The 27,504-nt window shown below is 43.8% G+C and overlaps 1 protein-coding gene across 6 annotated transcripts in view; it reads right to left on the minus strand.

Annotated features, from left to right (window-relative positions):
* Positions 1–28: 28 nt before the first annotated feature.
* SMC1A (structural maintenance of chromosomes 1A) overlaps positions 29–27,504 on the minus strand; it is a 45,153-nt gene continuing 17,677 nt past the window's right edge. For 3 of the 6 annotated variants that reach the window (XM_082445127.1, XM_082445124.1, XM_082445125.1), the window contains 9 exons: positions 26,697–26,842; positions 26,452–26,605; positions 25,292–25,402; positions 16,521–16,677; positions 15,891–16,045; positions 15,620–15,771; positions 14,432–14,501; positions 14,036–14,146; positions 29–13,605 (listed from right to left, as the gene is read on the minus strand). In XM_082445127.1, the coding sequence (XP_082301253.1) occupies positions 13,522–13,605; positions 14,036–14,146; positions 14,432–14,501; positions 15,620–15,771; positions 15,891–16,045; positions 16,521–16,677; positions 25,292–25,402; positions 26,452–26,605; positions 26,697–26,842 (1,140 nt within the window). In that variant the 3' untranslated portion in view covers positions 29–13,521. Of the gene's footprint in view, positions 13,606–14,035; positions 14,147–14,431; positions 14,502–14,526; positions 15,274–15,619; positions 15,772–15,890; positions 16,046–16,520; positions 16,678–25,291; positions 25,403–26,451; positions 26,606–26,696; positions 26,843–27,504 lie in introns of those variants that run through there. The other 3 variants (XR_014258451.1, XR_014258452.1, XM_082445126.1) reach the window with 3 other exon arrangements.

A 27,504-nucleotide genomic window follows, 5' to 3' on the forward strand; every position in this document is an offset into this window, starting at 1 on the left:
GGCGATATAAAACCCAACTCAAACTGGCTTAAATAACACAAGCAACTTATTGGCTCGCTTAACCAACAAGTCCATAGGCAGGGAAGACTTCAGGCCTGGTATGATCAGGAATATGGTTCCATTTCCCTGTAATTCTCTTGGCTGTGCCTTCTCCATTTGTCAGCTCCATCCTCAGGTAGGCCTTCCACATGTTCACAAGATGGTTAACAGCAGCGACCAGGCTACATGCTTCTTTGTTCATGTCCAAGGGAAGACAGGCTACCTCTTCCCTCAAAAACTGAACAAAAGCTTCAGTGTGATTGGATCATCTCTGAACCAATCATCACTGCGGCAAAGGGGAGAGAGAGATTATCCATAAAGTTCTATACCTAGAGCTGGCAATGGGGTCAGTCCCACCCAAATTGCATAGTTGTTGTACAATGGGGGAGGAGAGGAATGGATGTTGGAGAACGACTACGAAGTCCACCACAAAGGAGTAAACTAAGAAAGAGGAAGATATGGGGTCCAGGAAAGATTGGGTCCAACCCAGAAGAGTAATGAAGGGACGTCCCAGGATGACAGTTGTGCTGCAGGCCTATAGAGCAATCAGTCCAAATTGGAGCAGGAAGACGGAGGGCTCCAGGAGGGAGGTATCTGGGAAAAAAGGGGATTCAAACGATTTTATACTTTCCTTAAGAATTTGGAACAACTTAAGAAGGAGATAAAGTCAGACAATGCAAGGAAAAGAGAAAGGCAATTAGAAACTCCAGGAAAGAAAAATTGTATAAGAAAAGAAATGTAATCCTAGTACACTGATTGGAGCATTAGGAACAACATTTACATAATCATAATAACATAAACACTTTATTGACTTTAAGCTTTTAGAATGACCTGTCAGCAAAGTATGGATGACTTAATTTTGGTTGTAGAACAGAATGTAAATATTATTAATCTTGTTAGTATAAAAGTAAAAGTATAAATGACAGAAGTTGAGAGATTGAAAGAGGGAATATAAGTCTATTACTTAAAAGTACAAAGGTAAGAAATAGAGGATATATAACTAGTGATATGTTTATATTGGGGCATTGGAGGAGGGCAGTTGGGTGGTATTAATAGCAGGAAGTCAACAGATAATGTCTGAAAGTGATAAGTTGATAAATAGAAAAAATTGTATATTATTTAGAGATATGAAAATTATTATCAGAAAAGTAAAAAATAAACAGTTATAAGTAGACTAGTAGATTTCCAGGACAAGATAGTAGACTTACCACATGTTTATCTCCACTCCCACCTGAAACCTTGCTAAAATGATAGTAAAGGAATTTTAAAAAAGTATAAAAACACAATGATGAAGAGAATGTCCATCAGGAGCAGGTCCATCAGCAAAAGAGAGATTCCAACAAATGTCTGGAAGATAGGAAGTAAATGGAGAAATGGTGACTGATGAAGCATGGTGGAGGAAGCCACAGCCTGGAGTATGCATGGAGGTGATGCCACCGAGGAAGGAGTTGATCTTTCTCTGCAGAAGCCTGCAGTGTCTTGGGTCTTAACAATGCCAGGTATGGTATAGAGTGGGAGTGAGATGTGGGGCTGAAAACAGGGAGATTAATTGGAAGGCTGTATATCAAACTGTTAACCCACCACCCTGTGTACAATTCAGAGCAGCCAGGTGTCTACCCATTAGGCAAAACCAGAGGTTTCTTATCTAAGGAAACTGAACAACCTTGGAGAAAAGATCTTTGCATTTTGGCGCAGCAGAGTAGTCAGCTATTCTCCAATCATCCTAAAGGTAAGCCACCAGTCACCTAGCTCTGTACCCCATATACAGAGCTTCCAATCAAATTTTATTGCTACATTCTTAAATATGAGTAAACAACTATAGATCACCGGGTATTTGACAAAAGACTACAAATTGAAAGAGATCAAAATACACAAATGGGGGAAAACAAATCCCAAAGGAAATAAATATTTCAAAGAACACAATGAAATATAAAAATACCTCTATTATTCTCAGAAAGATTCAAGATAATAGTGCATCCATTAAACAAGAACAGGATGCTATAAGAAAGGAAAAGATAACATGAATGGATATTTGGAAATTTTAAAGTGTGATTGGCAAAGTGAAAAGGAATGTTAATAGAAGAGTTGGAAAATAAAGTTAAATCTTCTTCTAGAAAGTAAACAAAAGGGAGAGAGAGAGAACTAGGAATGGAAGGGAGAGGGAGGGAGGGGGGAAGTGTGGCAGCAGTTGAGAGAACAGATAAAAATACAAAAGATCAATTCAGAAGGTCTAACATCCAACTTTAAGGAGTTCCAGGAGAGAACAACAACAATAACAAAAACAAAAACAGAAAAGAGGAATGTATCAAAGAAATAATATGAGAATTCCCAGAGTTAAAGAACTCCAAAATGAAGGGACCTAACCAATGACCATCACAATGAATGACAAATCCCCAAACTTAAACACATAATTAGGAAATTTTAGAACACCAAGAATACAGTTTAAAAAAAATAACTATTTAAAGGTGGGGGGGGTGGATGGAGTAAAAGTACTTTTCCCTATTCTTCTCCCCAAGTACAGCTAAAATCCTGGGATATTACATATAAACATAAGAAGACTGAGAGGTGGAGAGAAGAAGGCAAACCTCCTGGGGACCTCAGTAGCAGAGGAGCAACATGGTAGTGAGCTCCCTTGGTTTGCTTTTTGCCTCACGTATCCCAGACTTGGTGCTGGAGAAGACGGCAATTAGATAATAACCACTCTACTCCAGCCAAACACCACAGAAAAAACTGTGGCCCCACCAGCAAAGGCCAAGTGGGGAGCCTAGACTTCTACCTTTGCTGGCTATAAAGAGTAACTCTTCCCCCTTCTCACTGGGGTGGTGTCAGAGAAGGCTGTGTGGGGAGCCAGAACTACCACCCTCACCCAAGAATCATGAGGAAACCCTCCTTCTGGGGTGTGAACAGAGATTGAGTGAGGATCCTGGACTTCCATGCCCATCTGGTAGTAACAAGGCAGCGTCTCCTCTTTCACTGCTGGAACAGTGTCTAAGGAGACAAGCTAAAACAATTAAATAATCCTTGTATTGGACTTCCCTGGTGGCACAATGGTTAAGAATCCACCTGCCAATGCAGGGGACATGGGTTCGATCCCTGGTCCAGGAAGATTCCACATGCCATGGAGCAACTAAGCCCATGCGCCACAAACTACTAAGCCTGTGCTCTAGAGCCCACAAGCCACAACTACTGAGACCGCACACCACAACTACTGAAGCCCGTGTGCCTAGAGCCCATGCTCCGCAACAAGAGAAGCCACCGCAATGAGAAGCCCATGCACCACAATGAAGCGTAGCCCCCGATCGCCACAACTAGAGAAAGTCCGAGTGCAGCAACGAAGACCCAATGCAGCCAAAAATAAATAAATAAATAAATAAATTTATTTTTTTTAAAAAATCCTCGTATTTAACACCATACCCAAAGTGCCCAGGTTTCAATAGAAAATCACTTATGTTACCAAGAACCAAGAAAATCTCAACTTGAATGAGAAAAGACACTCAATAGACTCCAACACCAAGATGACAGAGATGTTAAAAATCATCTGACAAGGGTTTTTAAGGAGCCATCATAAAAATGCCTCAGTGTACAATTAGGAATATGCTTAAAACAAGTGGAAAAACAGAAACTGTCAACAAAAAAATAGAAGATATAAAGAAGAATCAAATGGAAATTTTAGAACTGAAAAATACAATAACCCAAACAAAAACCTCAATGGATGGGCTAACAGCAAAATGTAGGGGACAGAGGAAAGAATCAGTTAACTTGAATACAGAACAATAGAAATTACCCAGGGACTTCCCTGGTGGCCCAGGGGTTAAGAATCCGCCTGCCAATGCAGGGGACACGGGTTCGAGTCCTAGTCCGGGAAGATCCCACATGCCACGGAGCAACTAAGTCCGTGTGCCACAACTACTGAGCCTGTGCTCTAGAGCCCACGAGCCACAACTACTGAAGCCTATGCGCCTAGAGCCCGTGCTCCGCAACAAGAGAAGCCACCGCAATGAGAAGCCCGTGTACCACAACGAAGACCTAACACAGACAAAAATAAGTAAATAAAATAAATTTAAAAAAAAAAAGAAATTACCCAATCAAGAAAATAGACTGCGGAAAAAGTGAACAGAGACTCAGGGACCTGCGACACTATAAGAAAAAATATAACATTCATGTCACTGAGATCCCAGGAGAGAAGAAATAGAGATGGGTAGATTTATGTAAAAGCAATTAGACTCAGACGAATATTAGGCTTCTTATCCTCAAAACTGGATGTTAGAGGAAAGTGGAGCAATGCCTTCAAAGTTCTATGGGAAAATGATGTTGAACCTCAAACTTTAGGGGACATCCATGGTGGTCCAGTGGTTAAGACTCTGCGCTTCCACTGCAGGGGGCATGGGTTCGATCCCTGGTCAGGAAACTATGATCCTGCATGTTGCATGGCCAAAAAACCCCAAAAAACAAACAAACAAAAAAACCCAAAACAAATCAAACTTCTGCCAAGTATAAGAATGGAATATGGATATTTTCAGATATGCAAAGACCAGGAAGTCTACCCCCTACACAACCTTTTTGAGAAAGTTACTTGAGGATGTATACTATCAAAACAATGGAAAAAATAAACAAAACAAAAACCCTGGGAACCAGTAAATAGTAGATATAACCAAGGAAAGCTGTGAAGGAAAGTCTCAAAATGACAGCCATGCATCAGGCCTAGAGAGCAACTAGTACAGATTTGAGCAAGGAGATGGAGGGCTCCAAGAAGAAGGTCTTTTTCTTTATTGGTGGGGGGGTGGACTTGATGTACTTAATGTGATAGAGATTTTGGGAAAGAAAAAAATGGAATATATGAAAAAGTAAAATAGTGAAAGAGAAACATCAGGAAAAATGAAAAACTGCTACAAGGAAAAAATTATAAAAGTACATAATTGGGACTTCCCTGGTGGTGCAGTGGTTAAGAATCCACCTGCCAATGCAGGGGACACAGGTTCGAGCCCTGGTCCAGGAAGATCCCACATGCCGTGGAGCAACTAAGCCCACGCACCACAACTACTGAGCCTGCCCTCTAGAACCTGCAATCCGCAGCTACTGAAGCCTGTGCATCTAAAGCCCGTGCTCCTCAACAAGAGAAGCCACCGCAATGAGAAGCCCACGCACCACAACAAAGAGTAGCCCCCGCTCGCCACAACTAGAGAAAGCCCGCGTGCAGCAACGAAGACCCAATGCAACCAAAAATAAAAAATATAAATTTATTTTTAAAAAGTACATAATTGGCTCTGCAATGAACAATTAGTCATATTAATATAATAACTTTTAAACTTTTAGAATCAAACTATTAAACTGTAGACAAAACACACAGAAAAAGCCTTAATCATGTTTACAGAACAGAATTCAATGTTACCAACTTTGACACATAAAAGACCAGATGACATAAGTTGAGAGATTGAACTGTGGGGAAGAAAGCAAAAAGATATTCTCAGCTAACAAAATTCTGGTCAAGAAAAATTGTCTCATGGAACAAGGAATCACAATGTTGCTTAAATTCAGAAAAGTATCTAATAGAGAAACTAAATTATATTAGAAGCAGGAAGGACAAGAGTTGAGCTTGGTGTAAATTATCTAAATCCTCATCTGTCATAGCAGGACACCAATGGGTAATGTCTGAAATTGATAAAAGACAAATCACATGGCATAGTATTTAGATATGGAGATAACAATCAGAAGAAATAACTAAAAGTGGTTGCTAATAACTAAAGGCGGTAGAACGGTGGTGGGGATGTGTGGGTCAGTAGACTCTTCCTTTTGTACTAATTTGAGTTTATTGATTTGTTTTCTGAACAACGTGCATGCATTACTTCTATTTTAAAATGAACGTGTATTTAAAATTAATTTTTAAAAACAGAAAAAGGACACCCCTCCCCACCACTTACTCCCTCCCCGCAAATTCCCTTGTCCCTGCAGACCTAATGGCAGCAGAATATACAAATCTTTGAGAAACCTTGCAGTCTCCCTCCCTGCCTCTCCCTTAAATGCAGCTCTACTGCAGTCAAACTGGAATATTCATTAGCCCAAGCTTGCCATACTTATGCTCATCTCCTTGCTTGGAAAAAAAAAATTACTCCTTATCTCCACTAGTTGGAATCTTCCTTATTCTTCAAGGCTCAGCTCAAATTCCACCTCCTCCAAAAAGTCTTCCTTAGTCCCCTGGCAGACCTTCCTTCCTCCTCGGTGACTCCCGAGTCTTCATTCATGCCTCTAGTTATGACACTTACATGTTCTTTCTTCAAGTATGTTATTCAGGTCAATGTTTCATGCCCCCACCATCCTTCAAAGCAGCTATCAGAGTGATCTTCCTAAAATACCAATCTGACTCTGTCACTTCCCTGCTTCAAACCCTTCTATGGCTTCCCATTGCCCATAGAATCAAAGCTAAGCTTGACTCCCTGGCTTCCACCATTTCTTCCACTGCTCCCCCCAAAATCCATGTGCTTTCACACTCTTTATGTAATTTTGCTTAGGCAGCTCTTCTGCTTGGAATATTCTTTCCCCCATTTCTACATGGTAAACAGCAGCTTTTCCTTCAAGATTCAGTTCAAGTACCCCCTTCTCTATAAAGGCTTTCCTGATTACTCCCTCCATCCCACCCCACCCCAGGAAGAACAATCCGATGGCCTTATATTCTCTACTCTGCCTCATCTAGACTTCTGTTAGATCATTTGTCACAGTTGGTGCACTTATCTGCTTACTTATCTGAGTCTCCAGGTAAACTGTGACTTCCTGGAGTTCAGGGAGTATATCTCATCTCCAGAACCAAGTACAGGGCCTGACATGCAGCAGGAACTCAATGTATGCTTGCTGAACAAATGGATGGAAAAGTTATGACCGAGTGAATACTGGAAAGAACAAATGAGCAAATGCTTATATTAATGCATGAATGAATAAGTTAATAAGTAAATGAATGAGTTATACATGAATAAGTGAATAAATGAATGATGACCAGACGAATGAATGAGAAAAAGAAGCCAATGAGTAAATGAATGAAAAGTGCCTGGGCCAGTGAGGGTATGAGAGAAGAATGAATGAATTCCCACCTCTGTCTCGGTTCAAACCCACCTGGAAGACCTTCTGCCCTGCTCTTCACCCATCTAAAGTGCACGCCACAGTGTTAACCTCTTTTAGATTACAAGGAACAGACACACTCAGGTTAGTGATGGAGATTTATTGAAGCATTCACAGGGAAATAAGGAAGACAAAAACAGCTACACAGGCAGCCTCACAGAAGAGAAACTTGAAAATGGTTCATGATCCAAAGCAGCTCTAGAGCCTGGCTTATCTTGTCACCCCCTCAGCTGCAGGCATCTGTTGCTCCCTTCTCTAGTGCTTCCCAAAATGGTGACTCAACTTCTTTCTGGCAGAATTTATACTCCTCCTACTGCTACTGACTACCTTTTCTCTGCTCCCCTCCTCCCTAGCCCATGGCCTTCAGGGCCTCAGAGTTTCTGGGCCTCCTGGCTCCTGCAGCTTCCTGGCTTCTGGGGCTTCAGTTCCAATTAATCCAGGGCTTCTGTGTGCTGTAATTTCTGCTTGCCTTGTCTATCCCGCTGCCTCTTTGATTGCTGTTGCCTTGCTGCCACGCGGTTGCAGCTACCTTGTGGCTCTTGCAGTCTCATCGCTTCTGCTGCCTCATGGATCTTGTCTGTTCAAGCCTTATGCTGCTCCGTAAATCTCAGATTCAGGGTCTCATGATTTCTGTTCCTCATGGCTACTGCTACATCGTGGCTCCTGTTGCTTCATGGCTTGTGTCCTTTTGACCCATTGTCTTGCTGCTTCATGGCTTCTGCTACCTGTGGCCCCACATTCTAAAGATATGTCTCATTATTTCTGCAGCTTTCTCCTTGCTTTCACTGTTCAGTTTCTGACACCCTTCATCTACCACCACTCCTGCCTTGATAAATTCTAATTAACTGTTCACTTCTTCTGAATGCCTCACATTCAACCTCCCTGAAAAAGCATCTGATTGTTTCATATATTTGCCATCCGATACAGCCCATCACTAGGAGGCAGAGTTCTTACATCAGTCCACCTAGTAGGCCACTGGCCAGCTTAGAGACTAGCTGTCCTTGAGTAAGATACTACCCCAACTTAACCATCTGTGGCCAGGACTGTGAGGTCACATGGTACAGAACATGGCAACTCATGCTTAAGAAACTCCTTAGAAGGGACTGTGGGCATGGCAGGTCTGCTGAGGGCTTCCAGAAGGGGGCAGTGTAATTGGCAAGCTGCTTCTTGGGCTGTCCAGTATATCGACCTTCAAGGCCAACCTAAGTCCCACCTTCTCCATGGCCTCCTCTCCCTGTCCTGATCTGCAATGGGAGAAATCAAGGCTCTAGGGGCAATGTGGAAAGGGAACTTAGGTTCCAGTTCTGGCTCCGACACTTCCTAGTAGAGGGGCCTTGGGCAAGTTCCCTCCCCTCTGAGAGCCTCAGGAAGGGGTTAGACAAAATCCGTAAGTTCAGCTTCCCTGGTGGTGCAGTGGTTGAGAATCTGCCTGCCAATGCAGGGGACACGGGTTCGAGTCCTGGTCTGGGAAAATCCCACATGCCACGGAGCAACTGGGCCCGTGAGCCACAACTACTGAGCCTGCACGCCTGGAGCCTGTGCTCCGCAACAAGAGAGGCCGCGACAGTGAGAGGCCCGCGCACCGCGATGAAGAGTGGCCCCCGCTTGCCGCAACTAGAGAAAGCCCTCGCACAGAAACGAAGACCCAACACACCCAAAAATAAAAAAATAAAAAAATAAAAATCCGTAAGTTCCCTTACAGGTCTGACATCTGGGTATCTCCCTTGGGGTTACTGTATAAGGGATATAAGTCTTATCTGGGGAAGCCCACAAAAACATCTGAGGTAGGAAAGAGGGAGTCAGAGTCCTGGCTTGGAAAAGCACAGGAGGTGCTTAGCCAAGATTTATTGAACTTGATGAATGAATCAGTGGCCGGGGGGAGGGGGAGACCACACAGCACACAGAGAATGTTTACCTAACTTGAGGAATTCCAGTTGCTGAGGAGGCTGGAAGGAGATTCTGAGTCAGATGGATAAGGAAGGAGAATGACTGGGATAGGGTAGGAATCTTGGCTATTAACGAGTATTCATTCTATCCTCTCAGTCACCCTCCACATCCAATAATCAGTCACCAAGTCTGCTTCATCATCTTCCTTTAACGGCTCATCTCCAATCCATTCCCACTGCCCTTGCCCTTGAGTGGGCCTAGTATTTTCAACTGTTCCCTAACTAATCTGTCTCCCCTCCCTCCCTCACAAATGCATTCATTCATGCATACATTCATTCAAAACTATTTATTAGGTGCCTGTTTGGGGTCACGCACTGTGCTTTTTGCTGGGGATATACCAGTAGCAGGATAACCCCAGGCTGACCCTTGTGGTGCTTACAGCTTATTCAGAGAGACTAAACAAGCAAATATAAAACAGTGTGAGAATTGAACAACAAGGAAACTACAGGCATGGGAGCATACAGCTTGAGCATCTAACCTAATCTATTCCCACACTGGCTGGCCAGAAAGGGGTTTGTTAAAATCACATCTTATCTGGAGTCTCCTCTGCTTAAAACTATTCCACGGCTCCCCTGCTGTCTCCAACCCACAATTCCCAAACCTGGCTGCACCCTGGAGTTGTGTGCAGACCTTTATAAGCACTCCAGATCCTAAGGCCCCCACTGCAGTTATGGAAATTGAATTTTTAGAGGTTGGGGCCCAGGATGCCTCAAGTGTTTCTGGTGCACAGCCAGTTTGGGAACCACACTGTCCTATGAGGTAAATCTGCTCTGTAGCCAGGCTCTTACGACCCTCTTCAAATCTGGTTCCTGACTACCTCTCTAGCTTCATTTCCTGCTGCTTTTCCCCAGCCCAGGAAACCTTATGCTTCAGTATTTCTGAATTGCTAGGATGTTTCTTGCCTTCAGGTCTTCGTGCATACTGTTCTCACTGGAAACTCCTTCCACTTCCTCCTCAACTGGCTAATTCCTGCCAGTTCCCCAAGAGTCAGCTCAGGTGTCACTTCCTAGACTAGAGGACATCTTCCCTGAACCTCTACCTAAGCTAGATGCCCCTCCTTTATCCATGCTCCTGTCAGAGCACTGATCACACTGCTTTATGAATTGCCTCCCCAACTAGACAGTGAGTTCCTCAAAGACAGGAGAAAGATTTGACTCATGTTTGTGTCCCGAGACTAAGGCTACTGGGTCCAGAACATAAGGGAGTCAACCTAGTGTCCTCCAACTAGCCCTAGGGATTCTACTCAGATCCAGCTGGCTCTTGGAAACACACCATGGTGGTGTCTGCTCTTCTCTGGGCACAGCCTGCACTGAGCACGTGTTGCCTTGTGATGATAGGAGGTGGTATGGCACAAGGGAAAGCACTGGGCAAGCACAGAGGAGATCCCAGTGGAAGTCTAGGCTCTGCCAGCAAACCACTGGGATCTCAGACAAGTCATCTCACCTCTCTGATCCTCAGGATTTAAACCTTTTGTAGCACTTGTGTTCCTATGTGCCAGGGTCTTATCCTGAGGCATCTCATGTAATGCTTTCTACCTCGTGAGGTAGGGATTAGTTACCCAGATTATCATCCACACCTACTGAATTAGATTTCCAGGGGTGGGACCAGAGCAAGGAGCTCCACATCCTTTGGACATGGGGGTGCAGCAGGGAACTGCTGCTTTTCATTATAAGCCCTTCTGTACTATTTTATTTTCTAACTGGTGTATATATTGCTTTGATTTTTAAAAAGGAAAAAGAGGGAGTTCCCTGGTGGCCTAGTGGTTAGGATTCCTGGCTTTCACTACCATGGCCCGGGTTCAAGTCTCTGTTCGGGGAACTGAGATCCTGCTAGTTGCATGGTGCAACCAAAAAAAAAGAAAAAGGAAAAAGCTTCGCAGGTTAAGGTTGATAACTACCCTTAGAGTGGAGAAAGCACAAGACTGAATTGGAGGGTGTGGGTTCAAACCCTCACTGTTATCTGGTAGCTGGGTGATTTAACCTTGCTGGGCCTCAGTCTCCTCATCTGCAAAGTGGGAAGAATAGCAATCGCTACCTTTAAAGTCCTGTTATAATCTACATGCCAGCCAAATTGCTTCAGATATATATCATTTCATCTTCCTTACACCGCTGCAAGGTAGGTGTATATTATCTCCTTTCCTACATTAGGAAACTGAGGCTCAAGGAGGTGAACTAACAGGTTCAAGTTTCTACAGCTAGGATTTGAACCAGGGTGACTCCCCAATTGTGCTCTTCCACATATGCCAGCATTTCCCAAATTACAGCACACATACCACTAGTGGTATGTGACTTCTTTGGTTGAACAGACAAATTTATTTTGTTTTGATAGCTATCCCTTTTGATATGTATTAGAAAATACATACTTATTAGCACATCAAACCCATGGTTTCACGGTTATCACTACTCAGGATGAAATGAAGTAGATAACGATATTAGACCTAAGACAACCTCAAGAAAAATACTGAGTAAACAGTACAGAAAGGCAATTTGAAAGTATCTATTAAAAACAAAAATATAAATAACCTACGATTCTGTAATTCAACTTGTAGGAATCAACCCTAGGTAAATTTTCACACACGCACACACGATGCTTCTGCGTAGTATCCTTATAAAAGCCAAAACAGAAGAGTCTTACTGTCTATCACATGAGAAATGGGTAAATAAAATGTGGCAGAGTCACATCATGGCAATCTACATAACAATTACTAAGGATGAACTGCATCTACATTTAGCAACATGCATAGATCTCAAAAACATTGCTAAGCAAAGAAAGAAAACTGCAGAATGATTCAATACACCATCTGCATTAAACACAGTATTTTCAATGAACTCATATGTAAAAGTCTTAAAACAAAGTCAAGATGGATGTACAACAGACATTATAGCAACTGAGAGGGGGAGGGGGAATGGTAGTCGAATGAAGCTAGCTTTATTTGCAACAATCTAATTTCTTAAAAAGAAAATGGATTCATGCATTACTTGGGTAATTAGAACTGATTTAACTTTTAAAAAGAAAAATGTAGTATACAGATCGGACAAGGTGATGGTCTGACAGTATACATGAACAAGCAAAGACCGACCTCATGGCAGCAGACTGCACTGCCTCTGCACAGTGCCTGCAACTAATGCGGTTAGTTCCCAGAAGGAACATTACACTCATTCAGCCAGGATGCAGCCCAGGCTACCTCTCCCCCACTTCCTCACAACCCAGGTTGGGGCCTAGGCACCCAGTTATCATACATGATTGAAGCGATAGGGTTCCTTAGGTCCACCACTTACCAGGTAAACCCCATCAATGCCCTGGAACTTCCCCAATAACCAGGGCATTCAGCATCTCCCAGATTTGGAGGCTCCTTCTGTCCCTAACAACTGGGATCAGAAGCCCTCAGGGGTTAGGCATGAGAAGGCTTGTATTCTGAGGGGTTGGCACCTAGTGGGCTCCAAGCAGGGATAAGGCCTCCAGTGAGGAGTTTGACATCATTAAATCCTATGAGGTAGGTAAATACTGTTAGCCCCATTTTACAGTTGAGGAAACAGGCACAGAGAGGTCAAATTACTTGCCCAGTGTCAAACTAGTAAGTGATAAAAAAATGGGACTAGAATTGTCCCCAGAGCCCAGGCTCTGCTCCTAGCACCCAACCAAATCCTACCAACTTGTCAAGGTCCAGCTCAAATGTGACCTCCAGGAAGCCTGGAGCTGATCATCCTCTTCTCAAATTCAAAGCACCTATACATGATTCAGCTAACCACGGGAACTCATGAACCCACTAGCATCTCCTTAGTAGGAGGGTAGAGATCATGTCTGATTCAGTTCTGTATTCCTAGCATAGAGTCTGACAAAGAGGGTGTTCAGTACGTATTTGATGAACACACGAAATGAGTGAAAACATTAATGAGTGAATGAGGGTGGTTTCATGTAACTGCCTGAATCCTGAGGTCTGGCTATGCCCAGCGCCGGGGTGCTGTCATACTAAGCTCTCTTGGAATCAAATTCAGCCTAGGCTCCTTCTAAAATGGGTCTCCAATATCTTTATTATTTTTCAAACACACCCACATGTGCACATGTGGACACATATACACACACGTACATACCCACACACAAGCAAAATGCAGGGGGCCCAAGGAACCCATGATTATGGGTGATGGGGTAAGGTCCAGGGTGGTGGAACGGGGGATGGACAGATGGCCCTGTTCAGCTCAGTTCAGCTCAGCACCTCCTTCCAGAGGCCAGGATGCTCGCTGAAGCTCAGGAATTTTTGCTCCAGAACTAACATCACCTCTGTTCCTCTTCATGCTCGATAGCAGTGCCTAAATTTCATGATTATACCAAACGGGGACAGGAGGTAGGGAAAGGTTGGGAGCCAAATATCCAGAGATTGGGAGAGGCGTAACTTAGGGATCTAGACAGGGCAGGAGGGCAGAACTACTGCTACTGTTCATTGGGGTTGGGGTTGGCATCTGGGTACTTGGTGAGGTCGAAGGTCAGGACTTTGCTGATCACACAGTCCCCTTGCTGAAGGAGGAGGGAGAAAAAGAAAAATAAAATTGTAAGGAGAGAATTAAGAGGGGTCAAGTGCCCCAGGACTGTGGGGCCTCAAACCCTCCTCCCTACATACCTGCCCAAAGCCCAGGCAATGGTTCTCTGGGTATGAGAGGATGTGCTCAGTCCCATGTGCCTTCTTTTCCTGCCTATCTCTGCACTCTCCTTTTCTCTGCTGTCTGGCTGCCTCTGTCTCGCCTTTCCACCTGTCCCCAAATGCAATGGCCCTGCCCAGCTGAGCTGGCTAAGCCTCCAGGGCAGGGCTCCAACAAGCCCAGATGGTCATTCAGGACCTGAGTCCCTATGCTCCCCCACCCCCATGCCCCTCCACTGCAGCCTTCCCTTCCTGCCCTGGGGAGTCAGGCAGGGAGTGGGGCTAGCTCCTGAGCCAGGCCCGCCCTACCTCGGGGTAGACTCCAATGAGGCTCTCAGCCTTGGTGTAGAACTCCTCCTTGAGAGAAATGACGATGGCCTGGAAGTTGCAAGTCGACTGCTCCTTGATGTAATTTGCTACCTGTGGGAGGGGCCGTGGAGCACTTAGCAGGGCTGAAGCCCTAACACTCCCTGTCTTATCTAGTCAGAACCAGAGGCAGATGGGGTGGGGTAGGGGGTGGAGGGTTGGGGGAAGAGAGGCTGAAAGGAGGCCACTGACTAGCACAGTGCGGATGACCCTGGGCCCAGCCTCCCAGCCACAGAGAACAGGCTGCAGGAATGGCTAGGGCGCACTCAGGAGTTGTTCCCTGAAACCCAGCCCCAACCTGGGGGCCTCCCTCCCGGGCCCCACTTTCCTTGCACCCACCTTGCCAATGTTGGTGTTATCTAGGGCGGCATCGATCTCATCCAGGACGAAGAAGGGGGCTGGCTTGTAGCTGGGAGGGAACCAGTAGGTGAGCTGACACTGATGGGGGCAGGGGCGGGGCATGACAGCCCCAGAGCCCATCATACAGGCCAGCACCCGCTTCCATTTCTTCAGAGATTAAAAAATCCAGGTCTGAATGTTGCCTGAGCCCCTAAAGGCCAATATACCAACTGAGTCCTCCTTTGCATCCAGCCCTGCGCTCCAGGATCCCACAGAACAGAAGACATGGTCCTCTCTGGAGCGTCCAGGTTGGCTGGGGAGATAAAGCTGTCCTAGGCTCTGGCCATACTGACCAAGCTACCTGGAGGTCTACCCCACCCACTCACACCATGTCTCCCTGCCTCTGCACATGCTGTATCCTCTGCCTTGGAATGCCTACTGGTCTCCCTGGCTAACTTCTACTTATCCTTTGCATTTCCTACTCAAGTGTTAGCTGCCCTTGAAAGGCTTTCCTGGCTACCCACACCCTCCCAGATTGGGTTGGTGGCTCTCCTCTGTGCATCCACAGCTCACACGCTCAACCGGTTACAACATTTAGCTCACTGTCTGTTTACACATCTGGCTTCCACTACACCATGAGCTCCTCGAAGACAGAAACCATGTCTGACTCATCTGTGTCCCTAATCCCCCAACAAGGTCTGGTACAGAGCAGCCATCAAGAAATGCTCACTGAATGATGCTGTACAATCAAGCACTAAGCTGTGGGGGGGAGTCAGATTCAAGTACTGTTGGCATTCAGTAGGGGGAGGTCAGGGTATGCCACAGTGGTCGAAGCAGGCTTCCTAGAGGAACAGGAGGAAGACAATGAGATGTGAAGGGGTGGAAGGTGATGGCCAAGCTAGATTTGCATGAAAAGGGCTTATGAGCCAGCAACCATGTGAGCAAAAGCCTGGAGGTGGAACTGAATACATGCAGGGGAGGGCATGCTGAGTGGATGAGGCTGGATTGGGAAGACAGGTCCAGGAAACCAAGGCCAGATATGCTGTAGTAGGTAGGGAAACAGGGATTCAATCCAGAGTCCACCAGATCATCTTCACCTCGGCATAACTCTGCATATCCTTGGACCCCAGAGCTTCCAGTGGCCTCAGTACAGTCTCCACCAACTGCCCTGGGGGGGCACAGCCATACCTGTGGATGGCAAAGAGCAGGGCCAGAGCTGCCACTGTTTTTTCCCCCCCTGACAAGTTGTCCATGGGCCGGAAGCGTTTGCCAGGAGCCACACAGTTGTAGTTGATGCCATCCAAGTAGGGCTCCTCGGGGTTCTCAGGGCCAAGGAATGCCTAGGGGGAAAGGAGATGGGTCAAGGGTCTGGGTCTAGATGGGGAAGAGGACAGGAAGCCTAGAGGGAAGGGCAAATGAGGATGGGTAGGGGCTAGTTGGGTAAGGGGCTCCAGCCTACCTGGGCACTGCTGTTACGGGACAGGGCCTTGTAGATCTCATCAATGTTGGTGGCCACTGATTCAAAACAGGCATTGAAGCGGTCAAAGCGCTCCTTCTTGATCTGTTCAAATGCCTGCTTGGCCTTCTTGGCTCGCTTTCGGGCTGCCTCAAACTCTGCCACAAGGGAAAGACAGGTGACCCCTCAGTACCCAGGCTCTGCCAAGGCTGAGGACCATGCCCTGGCAAAAATGACCTACAACTGACAATCCACAGAGCAGGGACATCCCACAGGAAGAGGAATGCCTGCGGAGGGGCCCCGGAAGACAGTTCCACGATCACCTGTATCCAGTGGGCCAGCCACATAGTGCAAAGGAAGAAACATGGGCTTGCAGCCACATAACATGGATTCTTCCCTGGGCTCTACCAGCAACCAGCTGTGTGACCTCAGGCAGGTCACTCATTCTCTCTAAACTTCAGCAGTTTTCTACTCTATAAAACAGGTGTGATAATCCCTACTGTTTAGGGCTCTTGGAAGTTTCGAGTAAGAAAGCACGTAAAAACAGGAGCTGTTGTGATGTATAACAGGCCCTTGCCATACCTCTAGCCTCCTGCCTTCATCTTAGAACCAAGAAGAAGAGGAAACCCTTACCATCTGAGGTTTCCTGGAACTTGTCTCGGACACTTTCCAGCTTTTCCATGGCCTTCATGTTGGGGGCAGCAATACGCTGGAGCACACTCTGCTGCTCATTCAGCTTCTGCTGCAGTGTGTTCATCTCCTGCTTGATCTCCTCCTCGGCCTGGGCATCCTGCAAATCCCAGGCCCAGCAACATCAAGAAGGGCCAGGCTCCTACAGAGATACCTGATCCGAGCGGGGGCCTGGGGACCTACTCCCACGCAGAAGGCAGGTTCTTTTTCCCTAACCCTGCTCCTCTCATCAGGTCCTGCCAACAGTAACCATTCCCACCGTCCCTAGAAATTACAGGCTGATGTCGCTTTTCTCATCTCTAGCCCTTCCCCCAGGCCCTGTCAACCTCTCCATCTCTCAGGAGGAGCAGCTGGTGGTGCCCCTCTCTGGCTCTCAGCCCAGGCCATGAGCCAGCGCCATCCCAGGGTGACCTAGAGGCTCCCACACAGGCTGGTCTGGACTCCACTTACAGCTCGACAACGAATAAGGCAACTCACGTTTTCTGCTCAGATCACCACACCTGAGCAAATTCCATTTGAACTTGGTTTTAGGTCTTATGGATGTTGTGATGCATGTCTGGGCTTGTGCCTTTCTGCCACTTTTAGTCAATAAATATTTACTGAATGCCTTCCAATGCCAGGCACTGGCCACTCATATCCTGTGAGTCATGGCTCCTGTGTTCATAGAGCTCATGGACTAACAGAGGAATGCATATAAGCAAACAATCAGAACATCGTATGGTGAATACCCAAACAATGATAAACAGATGGTGATGGGTCAGCACACAAGAAGGGCACCTAACTCAGACAATGGGGCTAGGGAAGGCTTCCAGGAATATTTTTAAGCTCAGGCCTGTAGGATGAATGGTGAGGACAGAGAGAAGGAATAGTCTTCTATGCAGACAGGAGTATCACATGCAAAACCAGGGTTTATTCATGGTTCATTCAAGGAAATCAAAGCAATTCAAAAAAGTAATCAACTTTAATGAACTTCAAAAGCCAAACAGGGGAATTCCCTGGCGGTCCAGTGGTTACGACTCAGCGCTTTCACTGCCGGGGCCCAGGTTCAATCTTTGATCAGGGAATTAAGACCCCGCAAGCCACACAGCACAGCAGAAAAAAAAAAAGGCCAAACAAATAAGCAAAGGGCAATTCAACATGGCAATAGTAGCAACTGCGTGTGTGTGTGTGTGTGTGTAAGCACACGCGTGCCTGTGTGCTAGGCAAAGAGACAAAGCTGGAGGCACATGAAGAAGCCCAATGATAACGGGCCTTTTAAGAAATCTGGACTTTATCCCAAGGGAGGTGAGGTACCACTGAATGACTTCAAGCACAGGAAGGACATGAATATATATATATTTTAGAAAAGCCTTTCTGAACATCTCTCTCTCTATATATATGTATGGAGTGATTCGTGGATACAGTATAAGTAAAATATGAAAGGTACACAATAGAATGCTATCTTTTATCTAAGAGAGGAAATGTGAATAATTTACATACAAATATATCTGTATTTTAAAAATACAACAACAACAAAAAGATAATCCAAAAACTAAAATGGTCACACATACACAGGAAGGGGGGTGAAGTTGGACAAGAAAGGAAGCTAAACTTCTCTTCACATACCTTGTATTATACTTTTGGTTTTAGAATCAAATGAAGAATTTACATAATTATAAAACAAAATTAAATTGAATCAAAATGTGAAAGCCACTGGGTAAAAAAACTGTTGGGGAACAAGATACTGACAAGATGCCAAAGAATCACCCTAAAGATTCCTTATTACTTACAAAGGTAAAAGTGTATGCTTAGCATTGAGATCTGGCAATTGATACCTTAACTGAGGATCAAACCTAGCATCATGAATAGTGGGACACCCTAACACTATGTGCCTCCTGGTGTGGTGCAATATAAAGTACACAGTGGGGAGTTCCCTGGCGGTCCGGTGATTAGGACTTGGTGCTTTCACTACCACGGCCTGGGTTCAATCTCTGCTCGGGGAACTAAGAATCTGCAAGCCACGTTGCACAGCCGGCGGGGGAGGGGGAGTACACAGTGAAATGTTTTTGCCAAAAACTTACTTAACCCAAATCTATCAAGCCTCTAAAATAGTTCAAACTTCCAATTTATAGGAAATACAAGGTTAGGTAGAACAAATTAAACAGAGTAATGAAAGGAAACTAACATATCCATAATGTACCCATAACATATCCTGTTCTTCAAGACAACATGTAGACTGTTCAAAAGACCAGTGTTATGAAAAAAAAAGTGAGGGGACTGCTCCACATTAAAAGAAACTAACTAACTAAATAAAAGAAACTAAAGAGACAGAACAACCAAAAGCAATGCATGAATTTGATTGGATCACAGCTTAAAAAAAACAAACTACTGGGCTTCCCTGGTGGCGCAGTGGTTGAGAATCTGCCTGCCAATGCAAGGGACACAGGTTCGAGCCCTGGTCTGGGAAGATCCCACATGCCACGGAGCAACTGGGCCCGTGAGCCACAATTACTGAGCCTGCGCGTCTGGAGCCTGTGCTCCGCAACAAGAGAGGCCGCGATGGTGAGAGGCCCGCGCACCGCGATGAAGAGTGGTCCCCACTTGCCGCAACTAGAGAACGCCCTTGCACAGAAACGAAGACTCAACACAGTCATAAATAAATAAACAAATAAATAAAAGAACGTGAATTTCTTTAAAAAAAAAAAACAAAAAACAAAAAACAAACTACTACAAAAGACACTTTGTAACAACTAGGGAAATTTGAATATGGGTGGAATATTAGATATAAAATTATTAATTTTCTTAGGTATAAAATTGAACTGTGGTTATGGAAGAGAATCCCTTGTACCAGCATGCTGAAGAATTTAGAGCTGAAGTCTACAACTTCCTTCAAAAGGTTCAGCAAAAACAAAAAAAGTGTGCAGTGCAGAGGGAGGGAGAGAGTCAAGAGAGATAAGAGAGAAAGCAAACTGGGAAAATGTTCATTGGTCAATCTAAGGTGAAAGGCATATGGGTGTTCAACTGTACTATTCTTTCAGTTTTTCTTGTAGGTTTGAAAAGTTTCAAAATTAAAATTGGAAAAAATAAAGGAGAATACTAAAAAGCAAAATCCTTTAAAAATTGAAAACTAAACAAAAGAAATCTGACTATATATTAAGCTGGTTAAACACTCAGAAGATTCTTTCAAATCACTTTAAAACATAGGAACACGACTATCCATGCCCAGTGAGCCATTAGCTTAGTGAGCCATTAGCATCAAGGAAATCTTAAATAGCATTCAATAATCGAATTGTTACTAATAATATCTTATTATGATTTTCTATATATATGATAGGCTAAAGTAAATATACTATTGAATACTTGCTAGAAACCAGATTTTTAGCAAGAATAATTGGAAACTCAAACATAAAATCAACGTTAAACTGTGAAAATTACAATTTCAATTGGAAGTATCAATATGAACTCATGATACATTTTTCCCTCAAAATAAAAAATGCATTTTGTAGCCCAGTCTACTGAAAAGTTCTAGAAGCACTGAGCAACCCAGCAGTCATGAACATTCCAGTGTCCAGATGGTAGTTGCTAAATAATAGCACTCCCTACTAAAAGAAGTCAGAGCTTCTCAGAGAAATAGCTAATTCCAGATCTGGGGTGGGAAACGTAAAGGATGAGCCTGGACGTACCAGAAAGCAAGGAAGATATCAAAGACTACAAGAGGGGACTTCCCTGGTGGTCCAGTGGTTAAGAATCCGCCTTCCAATACGGGGGGGCGGGTTCAATCCCTGGTCGGGGAACTAAGATCTCACATGCCATGCAGCACAGCCAGGAAAAAAAAAAAAAAAAGACTACAAGAGTTGTGTCAAAATTATTCAGAAGGGGCTTCCCTGGTGGCGCAGTGGTTGAGAATCTGCCTGCTAATGCAGGGGACACGGGTTCGAGCCCTGGTCTGGGAAGATCCCACATGCCGCGGAGCAGCTGGGCCCGTGAGCCACAGCTACTGAGCCTGCGTGTCTGGAGCCTGTGCTCCGCAACAGGAGAGGCCGCGATAGTGAGAGGCCCACGCACAGTGATGAAGAGCTGCCCCCGCTTGCCGCAACTAGAGAAAGCCCTAGCACAGAAACGAAGACCCAACATAGCAATCAATCAATCAATCAATAAATAAATCGTTAAAAAAAAAATTATTCAGAAGCCAACTTGAACGAGTTCCCACTGGCCAAAGATACAACACCTTGATGCAATGAGAAGGATAATAACCACAACAGAGTGCAACACATCAAATGTGTTTAAATCCATAAGTTCATAATAACATGAAAACAACTCAGTGGACAAATCTTGAGAATGCCTAAGAACCAACTCATTATTTTATAAACTGGTAAATAAAGCGCAAGAATCAAGCACATATATCCTGCCTTTCCTATACAAACTACCTCAGGGTAACCAAATAATTGACGAGAGGAAATCTCTTTACAGTATTCCAGCTAATAAAGAAATGATAGAATAAGATGACCATTTTGCAACCCCTGACAAATTATGTAATGGATCTAGGCAATAATCATCATGGCTGCAAGCCACACAAAAAGAGCCAATGACCAGACATTATAAACCTCCTGATGGAAGTAATGACGTCATATGAAGTAGTCTTGACCAAAATAAACCCCAAAACTTGAATCTAATCAAACCTCTAGATCTGAGCTGTCCAATACAGTGGCCACAAGCCACATGTCACTACTGAGCATGAAAAATGCAGCTAGTGTGACTGAGGAACTAAACTTTTAATTTTATTGAACGCTAGCTAATTTAAATTTAAAAACGGATACTCAATTCAGTTACTACAAAACTTCTAAGTATATTTGGAACAACTTAGGTATGTGGTTCTCCTTTTTCAATTGTAAATTTTAGGATATCTAAATACAGATCAAGTATTTCTGAGTAAAATTTAGCATCCAAATTGAGATGTGCTGGAAGCTTAAAATAGATAATGAATTTTGAAGACTTAGTACAAAGAGATGGTTAAATTTCTCATCAATAATTTTTATACTGTTTACGCATTGAAATGATCATTCTTTTGGATATACTCGGTTAAACAAAATATAGTATTAAAATTAATTTCACCTTTTAAAAGTTACACATGTGGGTGATACTGTATCTCTATTGAACAGCACTGATCTACATGTAACTACCCACTTACAGGAACTATGGGGGACAGCAGAACTTATTTTTTTTGCTTTGTTCTGGGGGAACATTTTAAAAACCACAGGATACAATCAACAAAGTACAGAATGTAGAAAATCCTTCAGGAGAAATGAGCAAATTTCTTCAACAACAATAAATATTGCAGAGAAAAATAAAAACAGACAGAGGGGGAACTTTTGGATTAAATGAGACTTAGGAGACATCATCAACCAATCACTATATCAATCATCTATCCCTCTTTCATCTTACTTGACTCCCAGTTCAAGCAAGCAAACTGTGAGTGTGTGTGTGTGTATAACAATCAGGGAAATGTGAATACTAATCATAATATTATTATTAAGGAATTATATAATAATATATAATTCCAATGTTAAGTAATTGGGTTTTTTGTATGATAATGATTCTAAATATTTTTAAGGATTTTCTCTTATAGAGATACATTCTGAAATATTTACAAATGAAATGACATGGTGTCCAGAATTTTTTAAATAACCTGGGGGTGGGAAGGGGAGGATGGAGTGTGTGGGGGTGCATATGAAACAAGTTTGGCCATGAGTTTATAACTGCTGAAACTGGTGATGGCCACATGAGACAGCACTGTACTATTTTACTTCTGCATATGAAATTTTCCATAATAAAAATCTAATAAGAACAATAGCAAAAATCAACTTGAAGTGGCTCCCGCTGGCCAAGAATGGGACAATTTGAATATCAAAAAGAAAAATGACTCCAAATAGACTGAAACATACCAAAATACATTTAAACACTTAAGTTTATAATAAATATAAATTAGAAACCTCACTGGTCACCTTTAAAGGTTACAAGGGCAACCAACTCATTCTGAAAGCTGGTAAATAAAGGCAAAGAATTAAGTATTTATTCTACCTTTTCTGTACTAACTGAATTTCAAGGGAACTAAACAGTTGATGTGAGAAAGTTCTTTTTTAGAAATCCAATTAATAAATGTAGGAGGAATGAAAGAATCAGAAAATTACCATTTTGCAGCCCTTAATAGATGTAGGCAATGATCGTTCGTTAATAGCTGCTAAAACCAGCTGTGAAAGGCTGATAGGGAACTTTATAAGATTGATGGGGCTAACAACACCTGAACATGGTGATCATGATTGTTTTTCCTTTTTTAACTTTACATTACGTAAATTTTTAAACATTCACAGAAATGCAGAGAATAATACAATGAACCCCACGCACCCAGCTTCAATAATTATCAACTCATGGCCAATACTCTGCCATCTATATCCAATTTCTTTCTATATTCAACTATTTTAAACCAAATCTCAAATGTTTCATCCATAAATACTTTAGTATGTACCTCTAAAACAGGGTTTCTGAATCTCAGCACTAATGATATTTTGAGCCAAATAATTTGTTGTTGTGGGGGCTGTCCTTTGTGCACTGTAGGATGTTTAGCAGCATCCCTACTGTCTACCCACTAGATACTGGTAGCAACCTCTGCCCCAGTTGCGACAACTGGGTGTGACAAGAGTATCTCGACATTATCAAATGTCCCCTGGGGAGGCAAAATCCACCCCACCCATTGAGAACCACTGTTGTAAAAGGTAAGGACATTTTAAAAATAAAACCACAATACCATTATCACCTAAAAATATTAACAGCAATTCCTGAACATCATAAACTATCTGGTCAGCGTTCAAATCATCCCAATTGTGTTACATAAAAAATTTTTTGCAGGTTTTTTTCAAAGCAGGTTCCAAATAAGGTGCCCACATTACAATTGGTTGATATGTCTCTTAAATCTCATTTAACCTATAAATTCCCCTGTCTCTCTTTTCTTTGCAATAGATTCAAGGGAAGGCCACACATTGTAACTGGTTGATTTGTCTCATAAGCCTATAAAAGTTCTCCCTTTCTGTTTATTTCTTTCTTCCCATTTATTTATGGAAGAGACCAGGTCTTTTGTCCTTTAGAGTTTCCCACAGTCTGGATCTAGTTAACTGCATCCCTGTGCTTTTATTTAACATGTTCCTCTGGCACCAGGGTTTCATATAATTGGTGGACATAAAAGCTTAATCAGATCCTTGTTTGAGTTTTTGGCAAGAATATTTCATAGGTAGTGTTGAGCATTCATCAATCTTATCATTACAAAGATAGAGAGAACTGACATTCAGTGTCTACTGATGCAATGCAAAAGGAAGTTCATAAGTACACGGTACCACATATGATATATTCTTGCCAAAAATAAAAAATGAATCTGAATCCAATCAAACCACAGATTTAACTACCAGTTTATAGGAAACACAAGGATGGAAGAACATGTTAAAAAACATCATGGGACACAATCAGCCAAATTCAGAGTATAGAAAATTGTACAAGACCAATGACCCAGTTTCTTCCATAAATAGCAAGAAAAAAATAAAAAGGGATAAAAAAATGTTATAGACCATAAGAGACCAATTTAAACACATGGACCTCACTTGAATCCTGACTTAAACACAGAAACAATATTTTTAAAAAAGATATTTATGGGACATTCATGGAAATCTAAACATTTATTGAATATCAGATGACATTACACAGTTAGTGCTAATTTTTTGGTATAATATCGTGGTTACATTTTTTAAAAAGGTGTCCTAGAGATATATACTGAGGTAATTATGAATGGAATATCTAGAATTTGATTTAAAATGTGCCAATCAGGAGGGGGAAGGGTATAAAAAACAGGATTGACCATATGTTGCTAATTATTGAAGCTGGATGATGGGTACCTGGGGTTCATCATATCATTCTCTCTACTTCTGTATCTGTTTGAAATTTTCCATAATAAAAAAGTTAAAAAAAAAAATCAAGTCCCCCTGCCTGGCTATAAGGAAAGATTGGAAAGCATCAGAAACTATTTGGAAGGCTCCTACAGTAGTCCATGTGAGTGGTGAAAGCAGCCTGAACTAGAGAGACAGTGGAAACAGAGAAAAGTAGAATTCAGTAGATATTTGGAAGGTAGAATTGACAGGGCTTGGTAATTCATTGAATATGCAAAGTGAGAGAGAGAGTTAAGGACAAGGCTCAGATTTCTGGTTTGAACCTGGGGCTGGCACTGAAGAGAAGAGGCCGATTTGGGGAGGAAGGCTGGGGTTTGAGGTACCTGTGGGCCCTAGCATAGAGACGGCAGCTGAAGCCAGGGGAGTAGAGGAGATACCCAGGATGAGAGAACACCAAATGAGAAGGAAAGGATGCCTGGGACAGAGCCCTGAGGAACCCCCGAGGTCTATCTGTTCACTGTACAGGAGCCTGTTCTCCGTGTATCTGGGCTGAGATGTGTACACAGGTGGAATGGGAAGACTGGCAACAGGCAGGGATGGGGGCAGCTGGGGGTGGAGGTGGAAGATGTGCCTGTGTCTGTGTTTGTATATGGGGGGAAGCCATGGATCACAACTCCACCCCACCCCCCGCCTTGCCAGCTCGCCCCTCTTTCCAGACGTGGTCTGTCTCCACAGGGCCCCCAGATGAGCTGACCCTCTCTCTGGACAGCTGGGAGGATGTACCCACTCCCCGAGGCTGAGCCTCACCTTCAGATCCTCACACAGGTCGCCGTAGTCAATCTCGATGAGGGCCTCTCGTGCATAGATATTGGAAGTTCGTTGGGAGCCACTCACTGAATCCTCCCCCTGGGAGCTACCCTGCAATGGCGAGAGGGAGATTCAAATGGAGCCGAATGGCCATAAGAGCACTTGCTCCTCTAGAGGGGGCTGAGGGGCTCCTTTGCAGCCTTCGATGTCTTTGAGAAGCACCTTGCTAGAAAGTACTTGTGGCAAAAGGAAGAGCAGCTCTGACAGCAGAAAGATCTGAGTTCAAAATTGGGCTCTACCGCCGACTAACCGTGTGACCCTGGGCAAGCCATGCTGTTGCTTGAATCCTCATTTAAACACACAAACCCTCATCTGCAACACAGGACGATGCCTGCCTGGCAGGGTTGTGCTTAGGATTAGGAGTAATTATATCACATGCTACCATGATGCCTGGCACACTGCCAGTGTTCAAAATATTTTGCTGAATTAAATGGAAATGCTATTTGGGAAGAAAGGAGGGAGAAAGACATGTGGGACTGAAATACATGTTCAGGTCAAAGACAAGATATCTGCAAACCTCCTCTCAGTTAACATTCCCACCCCCTTGCTACCAAGCTTCACTTTCAGTGGATAAAATGCCTTGGCTCTTCTATTGGCTGGTGTCCCTCCCTTTCCCATAACTAAGCTTCATCACCTCTGCATTGCTGATGTCCCTTACCCAACTCTCTCCTGGCCAACCTCCCTCACTGCAGCTAAGTTACCATCCCTCAGGTCCCTCAATTCCGTCTTCCTTTGCTCTTGGCTAATGTCCCTCAATTCCCACTCCTACCAATATCCATCACCTGCTGGAACTATCTTAGCTCAAGTCCCTAAGGTTAATGAATGACTTCCTCTTCTCCTGGCTTACCTCCCTCACCACCTACTGACATGCAGCCCTACCCCCAACAACTTCCCTCTCACACCAAGGCTATTACCTTTCACCTCACCTGCCTTCACAGCCTCACCCTGCCTCAGCTCCCCTGCATCCCTCCTTTTGTCTCTCACCACCTGCACCCACCATCCTTTTCTCTCTCTCTCACCTGCCCTCCCTAGCGACCTTCATCCCCCATTCTTGGTTATGTTATTCACAGCCCACACCCACCACCAGCCTTAATACTCACCTCTTCCTGACTAATATCATCCATGGTGCCCTTAGACAGTGGCAACTTGATGTCCTGCATCTTGCAGGCCTGTAGCAGGTTGTGGCGGTCACTGCGTTTCTGTTCAAGCTTGGTCTCAATGGCTGTCACCTCCTTCTGTAAATGGGTCATTTCCCTAAGAAGATCCAGGAAGATAGGTGAGACCCAAATCCAGCAAGCTGCCCATACTACGTACTTCCCCCAGGCCCAGGCCTGAACCCACTCACTTGTTGGCGCCCCCCAGTTTCTTACGAATCTCCTCCATCTCATGGTTCTTGTCATTCACCTCTGACTTCTTGGCCAGGTGCTGATTCTTCAGGTCTTGTAGCTGGGCCATGGTCTCATCTATGATCTTCATGTGTCTTTGTTCCTCCTGGTCCCAGCACGGTGAACAGGACAAGAAGTGAAGGCTTTCCCCAGCTCACCTTGGGATCTTCTCCCATTGTCCCCACCCTTCCCACCAGACAGTTTGCTGGAATTTGTTTCAATGAGCTCTGCTTTTACAAACCCCCATCACCCCTCTGAGTTCTTTTACCTTTTTCCAAATTATTTTGTTGACCTCCCCCTTACCCCAATATACAAGTTGCCTGCTGTAGAAAAGTTCAAAGTATAGGAAAAGTATGAAGCAGGAGGAAAAAAAGAAATTACTTGTAATCGCACCAGCCAGAGAGAACCAATTAACATTTAGCCTATTTCCCCTCAGCATTACTTATGGACAGGTCTACATAGCTGAGACTAGATTGTAATTAAAAGTCTATATTCTGACTTAATGTTACTTAAGCATCTTTTCCACACCAAGACTACTGTCATGAGCAATAACATCAATGTTTTTGAAACACCCACAAAAACAATACTGTGGTCCTTTCCATGAGTACATATATATGAATGCAAAAGTATTTAAGTAAATGCCTATAAGGTCTGGAAGAATACACCCTACATGAGATTAGCCCCAGGAAGAGTAAGGGGACTGGGATTGAGAGTGGTCAGTCAAAGGGGACTGTCATCTTACCTATTATGTTCTGATTTTTTTTTAAA

This window comes from Balaenoptera physalus, assembly GCF_965194825.1.
Source record: "Balaenoptera physalus genome assembly, chromosome: X".
In the NCBI taxonomy this organism is placed as follows: Eukaryota; Metazoa; Chordata; class Mammalia; order Artiodactyla; family Balaenopteridae; genus Balaenoptera; species Balaenoptera physalus.